General features: G+C 39.6%; 1 protein-coding gene across 7 annotated transcripts in view; it reads left to right on the forward strand.

The window, feature by feature from the left end:
- The window catches only part of VPS13D (vacuolar protein sorting 13 homolog D), a 248,003-nt gene that overhangs the window by 47,678 nt on the left and 188,183 nt on the right, over positions 1-12,142 (forward strand). For all 7 annotated transcript variants that reach the window (XM_068538909.1, XM_068538914.1, XM_068538911.1 and 4 more), the window contains exons 25-26: positions 3,605-3,787; positions 9,286-9,508. In XM_068538909.1, the coding sequence (XP_068395010.1) occupies positions 3,605-3,787; positions 9,286-9,508 (406 nt within the window). The remainder of the gene's footprint in view (positions 1-3,604; positions 3,788-9,285; positions 9,509-12,142) is intronic.

Consider the following 12,142-nt stretch of genomic DNA (forward strand, 5'->3'; position numbering starts at 1 on the left):
CTTGTTATTTATTTATTTTTAAGCTTTATTAGGTAAAAGATTAAAATTTAAGTCTTTATAGTGGCAACACTTAAAAATTTTATGTTTTAGTTCAAATTCAAAAGTTTTGAATATGTTGTATATCGTTTTAGTACAGAATCAAAGTCAAAAAGGACATTTGGAGAAGGGTCTCTTTCTCAATTACTTTTCCTCAGCCACCCAATTTCTGTCCTTGGCAACAACCAATGTTACTGGTTTCCTGTGTATGTTGTAGAGAAGGTGTTTGTTTTTCAATATAAAAGTACAATCAAATTATAGGGAATCTGGAAAAAATATCTTTATCAGTTTTCTAGCACCATAGGTATGTTTTATGTTCATCTTTTTTCCCTATACCTGTTTCCATGGTTATAATTACGGAGTATGTAACCTTTTTTTTCTCTCTTTAGAAACTTAAAAAAAACAATTTGGTATTTGATACATATAAAGAATATCTGTAGCATGTATATAAATTACAAAGTGTGATAATAGAAGGAACATCTATGAACCCACCACCAAAATAAAAATTAAAACATTACTAAGACTGTTGCATGTGGTCCTTCCCTATCTCATTCTGTTAATGCCTCAGGTAACCCCTCTCCTGATTTTTGGGTCGACTAGTCCCTTTAAAATGAAAAGAAAACTTTGTATACAGTATCTTTTGTTTTGCTTGTTTGACCTTTATAAAAAGGGCATTAAATTTGCTTGTGTCCCTTTGCTAATTTTCTCCCAGCCCTAATCCCTGCATCCTGGTAGCCACTGGCCAACTTGCTATTACAACGGAATACAGCCATGTTCATTCGTTTCCTTATTGTCTGTGGATGCTTTTATAGTTTTCTTGATTTGCTCCAATATCTTATGGATTTTGTATCTGTGCTCCTGAGGGATATTAGTTTGTCGTTTTCTTTTCTTGAAAAGGAAAGAATGCCTTTTTTCTGGTTTTGGTAACTGGTCAGTGCTGTCCTTGTAGTATGAATTGGGAAGTGTTCCCTATTCTATTTTCAGAATAGTTTGTGTAGAATTGACATTATTTCTTCCCATATATATTCTGGATATAAGACTTTTGATATAGGTATTACAGATATTTTCTCCTAGCCTATAGGTTATTTTCCCATTTTCTTTTTTTTTTTTTTAATTTTTGGCTGCGCTGGGTCTTAGTTGTAGCACGCGGGATCTTCGTTGTGGCATGCGGGATCTTTGTTTTAGTTGTGGCATGTGGGCGTCTTAGTTGCAGCATGCGGACTCTTAATTGCGGCATGCGTGTGGGATCTAGTTCCCCGGCCAGGGGTAGAACCCAGGCCCTGTGCATTGGGAGCATGGAGCCTTACCCACTGGACCTTTTCCCGGTTTCTTAATACTGTTTTTTGGAAAGCAGGAGCCTTTCATTTTTCTTTTTTTTTTTTTTAATTTCTCTTTTTAAATTTATTTATGTTTTGGCTGTGTTGGGTGTTCCTTGCTGCGCGTGGGCTTTCTCTAGCTGCGGCGAGCGGGGGCTCCTCTTTGTTGCGGTGCACGGGCTTCTCACTGGAGTGGCTTCTCTTGTTGCAGAGCGTGGGCTCTAGGCGCACGGGCTTCAGTAGTTTAGTTGTGGCTCGCGGGCTCTCGAGCACAGGCTCAGTAGTTGTGGCGCACGGGCTTAGTTGCTCCGCGGCATGTGGGATCTTCCCGGACCAGGGCTCGAACCCGTGTCCCCTGCGTTGGCAGGCGGATTCTTAACCACTGCGCCACCAGGGAAGTCCCAGAAGTCTTTCATTTTGATGAAGTCCAATTTTTTTCTTTTAGAGGTTAGTGCTGTGTGTTTTGTGAAAGAAATCTGCTTACCACTAGGTGGCAAAAAATTTCTCCTACTTCCTCTTTTAGAAGTGTTATAATTTTAGACCTCTTCCATTTTGAGTCAATTTTTGTGTATTTTATGAAATAAGGGTTGAGTTTTTTTTCCGTATACATATTCAGACTATTCTTTTCCCATTGAATTACCTTGACACTTCTGTTGAGAATGTATGCGTGTATTTCCTTATTCTCTATTCTGTTCCATTGGTTTATATTTAATTGTATACCACCCTGTCTTGATTGCTCTTGCTTTATGATATGTCTTTAAATCAGATAGTTTAAGTCCTCCAACTTCTGTTTCAAAGATGTATTGGCTATTATAGGTCCTTCGTTTTTCTCTATACATTTTAGAATCAGCTTATCTGTTTCTACAGTAAAGTCAGCTAGGATTTGATTGGGATTGCCTTGAATCCGTGTTATCTGGAGAATTGACGTCTTAACAATATTGAGTCTTCGGATCCTTGAGTATGGTATATCCCTCCATTTAATTAGATCTTCAGTTTCTCTCAGCAGTGTTTCGTAGTTTTGGGTATACCGTTCTTACACATCTTTTGTTAAATTTATCCCTAGGTGTTTCACAATTTTGATGCTATTGTAAATTGTATCAATTAAAAATTTCAATGTACACTTGTTTATTGAAAGTTTGAGGAATATAATTGACTCATATACTGACATGTTGACCTCATATCCTACAATCTTGCTAAACTTACTTACTGTAGTTCCTTTAGATTCTTTAGGGTTTTCTACATAGATGGTTATGTTGTCTGTGAATAAGAGAGTTTTCTTTTTTCCTTTCCAACCTGTATAGCTTTTTGTGTGGACTAGGACTTCCACTGCAATGTTGAATAGAAGTGGTGAGAGTGGGTGTCCATGCTTTGTTCCTTATCTTAGAGGGAAAACATTGTCTTTCACAGGTGTTACGTATATGATGTTAGCTCTAGATAGTTTGCGTGTGTTTTTAAGTTATCTGTCTACTTCGTCTGAATTGTCAATTTGTTGGCGTGAACTTGTTCATGGGTTCCCACATCTTTTTAGTATTTTTAAGTTCTCTAGCAATGTCCCTGACTCTTCCCTGATAGTGGTGATTTTTGTTTCCTTCCTTTTTTCTTGATTAATATAGGTAGAGTTTTATACTTTCAGTCAACTCGTGGAGGCCTGTGTTAGGCCCATGCATACTGTTAACAAGCACGCCGTGTGCACTTGAAAAGAATGTAAAGTGGTTGTTGGGTAGAGTGTTCTATAAATGTTTAATTGATTTTTCTCTGTTGTTCATCTGTTTTCTAAATAACTGGTTTCTGCTCTTTATGATTGTCTTCCTTCTCCTTACTTAGGTTTATTTTGCTTTTCTACCTTCTTAAGCTGGAAGCTTTATTGATTTTAAATCTTTAATGTAAAATAAGCATTTAATGCTAAACATTTTTCTTTAAGTACCTTTTTAAGTGCATTCCATGAATTTTAATGTGCTGTGTTTTCTTTTTCAGTAAGGTCAAAATATTTTTTTAATTTCTCTTGTGATTTCTTCTGTGACCCATGGGTTATTTAGAAGTGTATAGTCTAATTTCCAGATATCTGGGGGTTTTACATTATCTTCTTGTTACTGATTTCTAATTTAACTCCTTGGTGTTCAAAGAGTATATTCTGTGTGATTTTAGTTGTTTTAGATTTATAAATTCATGAAACTTTTGGAAACTTGAGGTTATTTGATTATAAAATTAAGGAATTAATTGAACCTATAATCCAATTTTCCTTCTTCTTTCAGGTGAGAGATCAAGCCCAGCGCTGTTCACGGGTTCTCCTGGATATTGAGGCTGGTGCTCCTGTTCTTCTTATCCCAGAGAGTTCCAGATCAAATAATCTGATTGTAGCGAATTTGGGGAAGTTGAAAGTCAAGAACAAGTTTCTCTTTGCTGGCATTCCTGGGACCTTTACCTTACAAGATAAGGTGAGCAGTCAGCACCCATTCCCTTCTCAGTTCACCTGGCATTGGAATGCCCATCGAAAAATTCAGATGCTGCCATAAGAAGATTCCTAACCACTGTTACCTTTGTAGTATATGCGGCTTGAAGAATATTTTTTTGGACATTTTATTAACATTTCAATTAACCTTTCACAGAGGTAGTGTAAATTACAACTTTTACTAACTGTATGTCGGAACTTATTTTAGCAAACAAATCAACAGAACCATCTTTATAATGCTTTCCTCATAGGCTGAACTCATAGTAATCAACTGTTTATACTATGTGGCTTTTTTCAGAAGACATGATTTGGCCCAAGGCTTATCTGAAGCCATTTAAAAATACCTTAATAATTAAATCGTATGGAGTATATACTGCTTTACAGTTTGAAAGTACATGAGCACTTATTTCTTATAACATGTTTGGAGGTAATTGGGATGAGGATTGCTGCTTTCATTTGACATTTGGAAAAGCTAGGACTCATTGAGAATACATGATGAAAACGGGAAACCCTAGTAAATCACAGACTTAGCACTGATAGGATCTTGGAGGTGGTCCCACCCATTTTTGCAGTTGAGGAGACGAGTAACTTGCTGGAATTAGAGACTGTCTTATGTTCTAGGGGGGGTGTGTGTGTGTGTGTGTATGTGTGTTTTAATATTTATTTATTTATTTTGGCTGCACTGGGTTTTAGTTGTGGCACGTGGGATCTTCATTGCGGCATGTAGGATCTTTAGTTGCGGCATGCGGACTTCTTAGTTGTGGCATGAGGACTCTTAGTTGCGGCATGCGTGCAGGATCTAGTTCCCTGACCAGGGATTCGAATCTGGGCCCCCTGTGGTGGGAGCGCAGAGTCTTACCCACTGGACCACCAGGGAAGTCCCTCTAGGTGTGTGTTTTAATGAAACTTCACTGGTTTCCACCGCAACTGACTATTATAGCAATGCAGATAGCCAGTGTTTGTTGAATGCCTATTATACATCAGCCTGTACTAAGCTCCTTACATATTTGTTCACCTTGTCCTTATTAGCAACCTAAGATGTATTGTTCGCTTGTTTGTTTGTTTGTTTATTTATTTATGGCTCCGTTGGGTCTTCGTTGCTGCTCACAGGCTTTCTCTAGTTGCAGCGAGCGGGGGCTACTCTTCGTTGCGGTGCACAGCCTTCTCATTGCAGTGGCTTCTCTTGTTGCGGAGCACAGGCTCTAGGTGTGTGGGCTTTAGTAGTTGTGGCATGTGGGCTCAGTAGTTGTGGTTCCCGCTGACACCTCAGGGTACTGCCTATCTGTTCCACCTCTGCTGCCCTTACTGCCCAAGGGAGAGCTGAATTCTTCTTGGGAACTGTCTTTTCAGCCTTTAGTTAGTTCTTTGGAATATATTTGTTTGTGGTAAATCTTTGTTTTGAGGCCTAAATCTTTAGGAAGAGATCAGTTAGAGCCAGAATGGGTGATCAAGTTGTAGAGTGCAGGCTCAGTAGTTGTGGCACACGGGCTTAGTTGCTCCACGGCATGTGGGATCTTCCCGGACCAGGGATCGAACCTGTGTCCCCTGCATTGGCAGGCAGATTCTTAACCACTGCGCCACCAGGGAAGTCCCCTAAGAGGTACTGTTAACACCATTTTTCCAGATAAAGAAATTGAGACTTAGGGACCTCCCTGGTGGTCCAGTGGTAAAGAATCCGCCTTCTAGTGGAACCCGGGCACCACAACTAGAGAGAGAAAACCTACACGCCACAACTAGAGAGAAGCCCTAGTGCCACGATGAAAGATCCCGCGTGCTGCAACTAAGACCCGAAACAGCCAAAACAATAATAATGATAATAATAGTAAAGAAAATAAATAAATTTAAAAAAAGAAATTGAGACTTAGATAGGTTAAGTAATTTCTTTTGGATTAAACATCTAGTGAGGAGTACAGTGTGGACCTTAGACTTCGGTGTGTCTGCTTTCAATACTCCATGCTCTTAACCACGGTATGATTTTACCTCCCAGTATTAGGATTAGGTTTATGTAGGGGAAAATAAACTGGCAAAGGCTATTGCTGTCTTACTGGTCTTTGCCAAATAGCTGTAGCTCTTCTGAATTTTCTAAAGGATGTGGCAGTGAATTCATTAAAATAACTTAGATGGAAGAACTCCAGAGGTTATTAGAGAAAAGATGCAAATTTGAACAGAAAAGGTACTATTCGCCTCTCTAGGTGTAGGAAGAAAAGAAAACGGAAGAGAGTGACTAGGGTGCTAGTCTTGCCAGGCCTTTGCCAAGGAGCTCAACTCGGGTCAGAAAGTAATAGGAAGACTGTATTTGTTGGTAATGCCTAAACTCAGATACTGTTACTATTTTCAAATTACTATGTCTATAGTTTTCTTCATTTGTTTCCCTTTTCACTTAGCCATTTATTCACTACTTCTAACCTAAACACCCTGAACCAAAAATATTTGATTCTTTGAGTGGGAATGGGTGGAGTGAGGAGGAGAGTGAAGACGAGCCAGTGAGAACCACAGGAACCGTGTTCATGTGTCATAACCCGGAGCTCAGGACCCGGAGTGGGGGTGTTTGAATGATGGTTAGAGGGCAGGTTGTCCTTATATCACCTCACTACAGCCGCTTAGACGAACCAGATTTAGCGATCAGAGCACACGGTGAAACCAGAACAGCAGTGATTAGCAACGCAGAAGGAAGAGCGCCACCAGGTTTGCTCATCTTCACGCCCCATCTTCAGGCAGCTGATGGCTGAGAACGTGCTTGTTCACCTTGTGGTCAGAAGCCCTCCTGTTGCAACAATAGGCCTTCCTGCCAGAGTGAGAAATAGGGTTCCACTTATGTATTTTTTTTAAGACAGTAAAAATAAAACAAATCACCATTGGCCTTTCACAGTAGGCCTAGTAGAGAACTAGTAACCTTGGTCTTAATGAAGATCTCTTTTCATATTTGAGTGATAAGCATTTTGCTGTTTACTGACTTAAGTCTTAAAGAAAATAAAAGAAAGATCCATTTATAAAAAGAAAGATTTGTAACGGCTTCTAAAATTTGTTACTTTTCCTTACTATGAGGTGTTTATAATTAACATGACTAGATATTAAACAAATGTGTCAGAGCTGGTGTTTACACATGAATGTTGTTCCCGCTGACACCTCAGGGTACTGCCTTATCTGTTCCACCTCTGCTGCCCTTACTGCCCAAGGGAGAGCTGAAATCTTCTTGGGAACTGTCTTTTCAGCCTTTAGTTAGTTCTTTGGAATATACTTGTTTGTGGTAAATCTTTGTTTTGAGGCCTAAATCTTTAGGAAGAGATCCGTTAGAGCTAGAATGGGTGATCAAGTTCAATAATACCATTTTTGTTTCTCTCCCCTTCCTGAAAAGATAAAGGACTTATTTTTTATGTCAGATATATCTATATATGAGCTTAATGAGCTGAGTCTGAATTTAGCTTCTAAAGAAGAATTGCCAAAATATTTCAAGAAATTTTTGCAAAATGGTTTCTATTTTGTTAAGTATGCCAAATAATAGCACGTAGTTTGTGTAGCATTTTAATGAAAAAATTTCCCTGTATTTGTTTTTGAGGATTTGATTTTCAGTGGCATTGCATACAAGGATCGCTTTTTCTTCAAGGTATAATATGCTTTTTTGCCTCCTGGTTATTCGAAAAAACCTTATGGGATTCAGCAGTCAATTCACATTCATATTCTTAAAAAAGAAAATTTTAAAAAACAACTCTTTAAAATATTTCATTACTTGGCAAAGCCTGCTTATCACTTTTCCCTCTGCTTTGGCAAAGCACTTCCCTCCTGTGTAGAGAAGCCCTTGTTAAGGATCATTAAAAGGAATTTCTTTTTTTTTTTTCTTTTTAAAGCCCTAGGTAGTACTTTCTTGGTGACCTTATTTTATTTCCTTAAATCCTAGAAAAACTTTATCTTGTTACATACCAGTGGTTGTTCTGTAGAATTCCATAAGGGCTGCTTGGAGTGTGTCGCTTGTTAAAGTATTTGTAATCAGATAAACTTATCTGTGAAACTTACCTCTCCACATGTACGGTCAAGTTCCACTGATCTAGGCCTGTGTGAAGTGAGTAGTGACTTTCTTCTCCAAAAATCGCTTTACATTTGCCCTTTAATGCATTTGCACGTGTGAGGTTTGTCTAGTATGCATTCCAGTGGTTAAAGGACAGGAAATAGTCCTGAAATCAAAGCTTGCAGAGGGGTTATTTGCCTTTGAGTTCTACGACTCCCGTGTGTTTGGAATTGTTTTACATAAATCCATGTCTTAATGAGCGCAGGTTTGAATTTTTTACATATGTTTTTCCTTTCGTTTTTCTCAACCATAGATTGTGCTTAAACCATAATTTCTAAGTCTTTCAAAAGCTTTGAGTTAATCTCCTCAAGCCACTGATTTATTTAAACCCACTCAGAGAGGATGGAGAGATGAATCAAATGAAAGAGCAACAAATACTCTCTAGAGTTTAAATAAACTAAGCAAGAGGGAAGGTTTTTAATGTCGAAATGCTTAAATAATAGCATTTACCTAGTAATTTGCCTTGCAAAAAAGAATTGCAAAAAATAAGAACTTTCACTGTTACATGTAATTACTACTCAAGATAACTGTGAAGGCAAACAGTATTAATCACCTCGTTTTCAAATGCTGAGAGGAATGCACATATAAAGCAGTACTGGAAGGAAAACAATTCTTCCCCTCCTTCCAGCTTGTTGGTGAGAAGGGAGAGATGAGAACAAACCGACCCTGCAGAAGCCATTTGGATATGTAGCTCTGAGGCTTGGGGGAAGGAACCATGGGAAGTTTAAACGTCAATTATTGAACCATTCTGCTGAAAAAGATTTACCCCGTTAGCAATTAACTGAAGGTACTAAGTGTGTAAGAAAAGCGTATATTATTTTCAGTAGAATTACAGAATTAATTTTACTCTGTATTTGCCCTTAATTTTTATGCCCTTGAGCAGAAACATAATATGAATGGCGTACCTATATTTTCCATTTTGTTTTCATTTGCAGTTACTTAGATGAGAAATGTAATAAACACAGGAGGGGAGACTTCTGGAAAGTACAAACACATTACAATGGCTTTATTCCGTATTGCTGTTAGATGCATTTTCTTAGAGCAATAAGTACCTCCCCTCCAGCAAAGCAGCAATGTATCATATGGCTGAGAGATTTGCTTTTGTTGTATTTGACCTAGATTAAACCACCGGTGATTAGTATCTTGGCATTTGCTCTTAAGCCGAAAGATCAAATATGTTCCTGCAAAACTGCTATAGTTTTCAACAGGTACTGAGTTATATGTAATATCTCTGCAAATAATCACATGTGGCAGAAAGTATCATGACCCTGTGACCGTTTTGTTTATGGGATCTGGGGGGCTTGGGAGGTACCAAGTGGTATAGAGTCTTTGAAGAGTCCAGGGACTGGGATGGGACTTCCAGGATAGTAGGTACAGGCACCCCCATTCCTGCCTTCTAGTTTTCTTCTGTTTCTTCCCAGGAGTCTGTGCCTTCAGCTTCTCCAACTGGTACTCCCAAACACAGTGTGAGGAAAGTGACAAGCATGGAGGACCTGAAAGGGACCCATCCCGAGGGGCTGTTCATGATGCCTCCTGTTGGAATGAGTCTAGGCAGCCTGAAGAGCGAGTTTGTGCCAAGTACTTCGACCAAGCAGCAAGGGCAGCAAGCCACACCCGCTGTTGGTCAGGTTTCCAGGAGTCCAGGTAAAAGAGGAGAGAGGAGCTGCATGATGAAGGTGGGCAAATGCATGAGACCGTTGGAGGAACCTAAGGGGGGGATGCATCCTGTACCAGCAGATGCCCACAAAGTGGTAGCATGTCTTTAGTGATAATACGATTTTGATATTGATTTAGAAGGCTTAAGAACGTTAGGATGTAGATTTAACATTGGGTGGCTTCTAGAGTAGGGTTAAATTGGTAAGACAGTGTAAATAAAGAGATTTAGATTGTCTGTTAGGACTTATATGTCAAAACAGTTGCCACCAGATGGTGAGTATAACTAGAACAGTTCCCGCATCCTTAGACACATCCTTGCAAGTCACTGTCCTGACACTGTCCCTGCAAGTCACTATTTAATTCTAGAAAAAGAAAAAAGAACTCTGAAAAAAATATTAGTGTGAATTAGGTAACAGAAGAAATACTGTGAGTGACAGTTTTTTTTTTTTTTAATTGATTTTATGACCCATTGTTGAGTTGGGCCAGCAGTTTATTATTATTATTATTTTTAATTAATTAATTAATTTATTTATGGCTGTGTTGGGTCTTCATTTCTGTGCGAGGGCTTTCTCCAGTTGCGGCAAGCGGGGGCCACTCCCCATTGCGGTGCGCGGGCCTCTCACTATCGTGGCCTCTCTTGTTGCGGAGCACAGGCTCCAGACGCGCAGGCTCAGTAGTTGTGGCTCACGGGCCCAGTTGCTCTGTGGCATGTGGGATCTTCCCAGACCAGGGCTGGAACCCGTGTACCCTGCATTGGCAGGCAGACTCTCAACCACTGCGCCACCAGGGAAGCCCTGAGTGACAGTTTTTGAAAGACATGAACCACCCAGTTATTGGGCTCTTCTCTAGAATTTGACAATTAACCATTCCAGATGCAAGCCTAATTTTGGCCTTTTGGTTTTCTGGATGGGTGATGGATTGGATAAGTGAGGTGTTGCTCCAAGGAGTGTGGGAAGCAGAATATGATTAGCCCCAAAAATCAGTGGATGAAAATCAGTCCAGTATGGTTGGACTTTGAGAAATGTGGGACGCTAGCTGAGGGAGGCTGCCGAACCTCTTTTGTTAGATAGATGCAAGGAATGGTTAACTCCTTGTAGTACCTTGTAGTCCCAGAGGTGACAGCAAAGTGGTTTATGGTTACATTGCTGATTAAAGGAGATTATTGTAGTCCTCAGCAAAAGACTGGGTATTGAACACTTACTACGTGCCAGACGTGGCACATTCTTTCATCAGTTTTTGCATTTTATCCTCATGATATAGAGTTTTATTTTTATCCCCATTTTATAGATGAAGAGACAGAGGCTTAGAGAGATTAGGTAACTTGACCATAGTTTTGTAGATGTAGATGGTAAATGGTAGAGTTGGACTATGAATTTAGGCAGTCTGACTCCAGAACCTGCAGTCTTAACCTACATGATATTGCCTACCAGTCTATATATGCGTAACAAATGCATACAGCATAGGGTGGGGTGGGGCTGGGTGCACACATAGGGCCACTCAATACAGGTCTTCTGTTGCTGTTGTTGTCCTGGTGACAATGATGATTAGGAATAAGGCCAATTTTACATATATTTAGAAGCCTATAAGAAGTGATTTAGGATGTTTTATAGAAAGATCTCTTTCCTGACAATATTTCTCCTCCTGATTTGCTGTTTGTTTCTGGAATTCTATATGTGATTAAGATTGGGTTAAGGTAGTGGTTTTCAAACTGCTTCTGTATATCCCTGGGATTCCATGACAACCGTAGGAAACCTCTGAAGCCCTTTCTTTGTTCCCATCCCTTTTCCCCTTCTGCCAGACCAGCTCCACTTTTGTCTACTTCACATATTTATCGATGCAGTAACAAGGCAAGAACTAATTCAATTAGTGCCTGCCTAATCCAGGTGGTAACAATGTTTTGTTCTCCTATATATTAACATGCTATGTCCTCCTGTATAGTAACTCGCTATTAGACATAGTTCCTGCCATCATGTGAATGATATGAGAAAGCCATTAAATAAGCTTTATATTGACAGATTAAGATAATCTTAATCTAAATATTGCCAGATTAAGATAAATGTTATGGGAGAGACAGAATGGTGTAAAGCGAAAGAACAGGACCCAGTTGAGAAGGAGAGAGGAGGGTATGCTGTGGGTAAGACTGTTCAGACAGCAAAGAGCCTGGCACGTGGGGGGCAACAAAGGCCAGTGAGCCCGAGGCTTCACGGGCAAGGTAGAGAATGGCTTGAGATGAGGTTGGAAAAGTAGGCAGTGGGCTTATGCAGGGCTTTACAGGGATTTAGGGGAGTTTCACAGAAAGAACTTTGCATTAAACAAAGCCATCAAAGTATATAAAAGAAGAGAATGTTTTGGTCCCACTTATTTTTTTAAGGATTACTGAGGTATTTTGTGAGCAGAATGGTTTTGTGAGGGCAGACTGGAATTGTATGGGTATATTGGAGGGGAGTTTATGGTGGTCTAGGCAAGAATGGAGGTGGTTTGGATTAGATCAGTGCTGGTGGAAATGGTTACACGTGATGTTTGTTTGGAAAAAAGAATTTTGCTGCTGGAAAATTTTGTAAACCTTTGGGTAACATTATCTCTACACGAGACCCCTGTGGGATCTCCTTGGGAGGGAGCATA

The sequence above is a fragment of the Eschrichtius robustus genome, chromosome 3, assembly GCF_028021215.1.
Source record: "Eschrichtius robustus isolate mEscRob2 chromosome 3, mEscRob2.pri, whole genome shotgun sequence".
NCBI classification, from domain to species: domain Eukaryota; kingdom Metazoa; phylum Chordata; class Mammalia; order Artiodactyla; family Eschrichtiidae; genus Eschrichtius; species Eschrichtius robustus.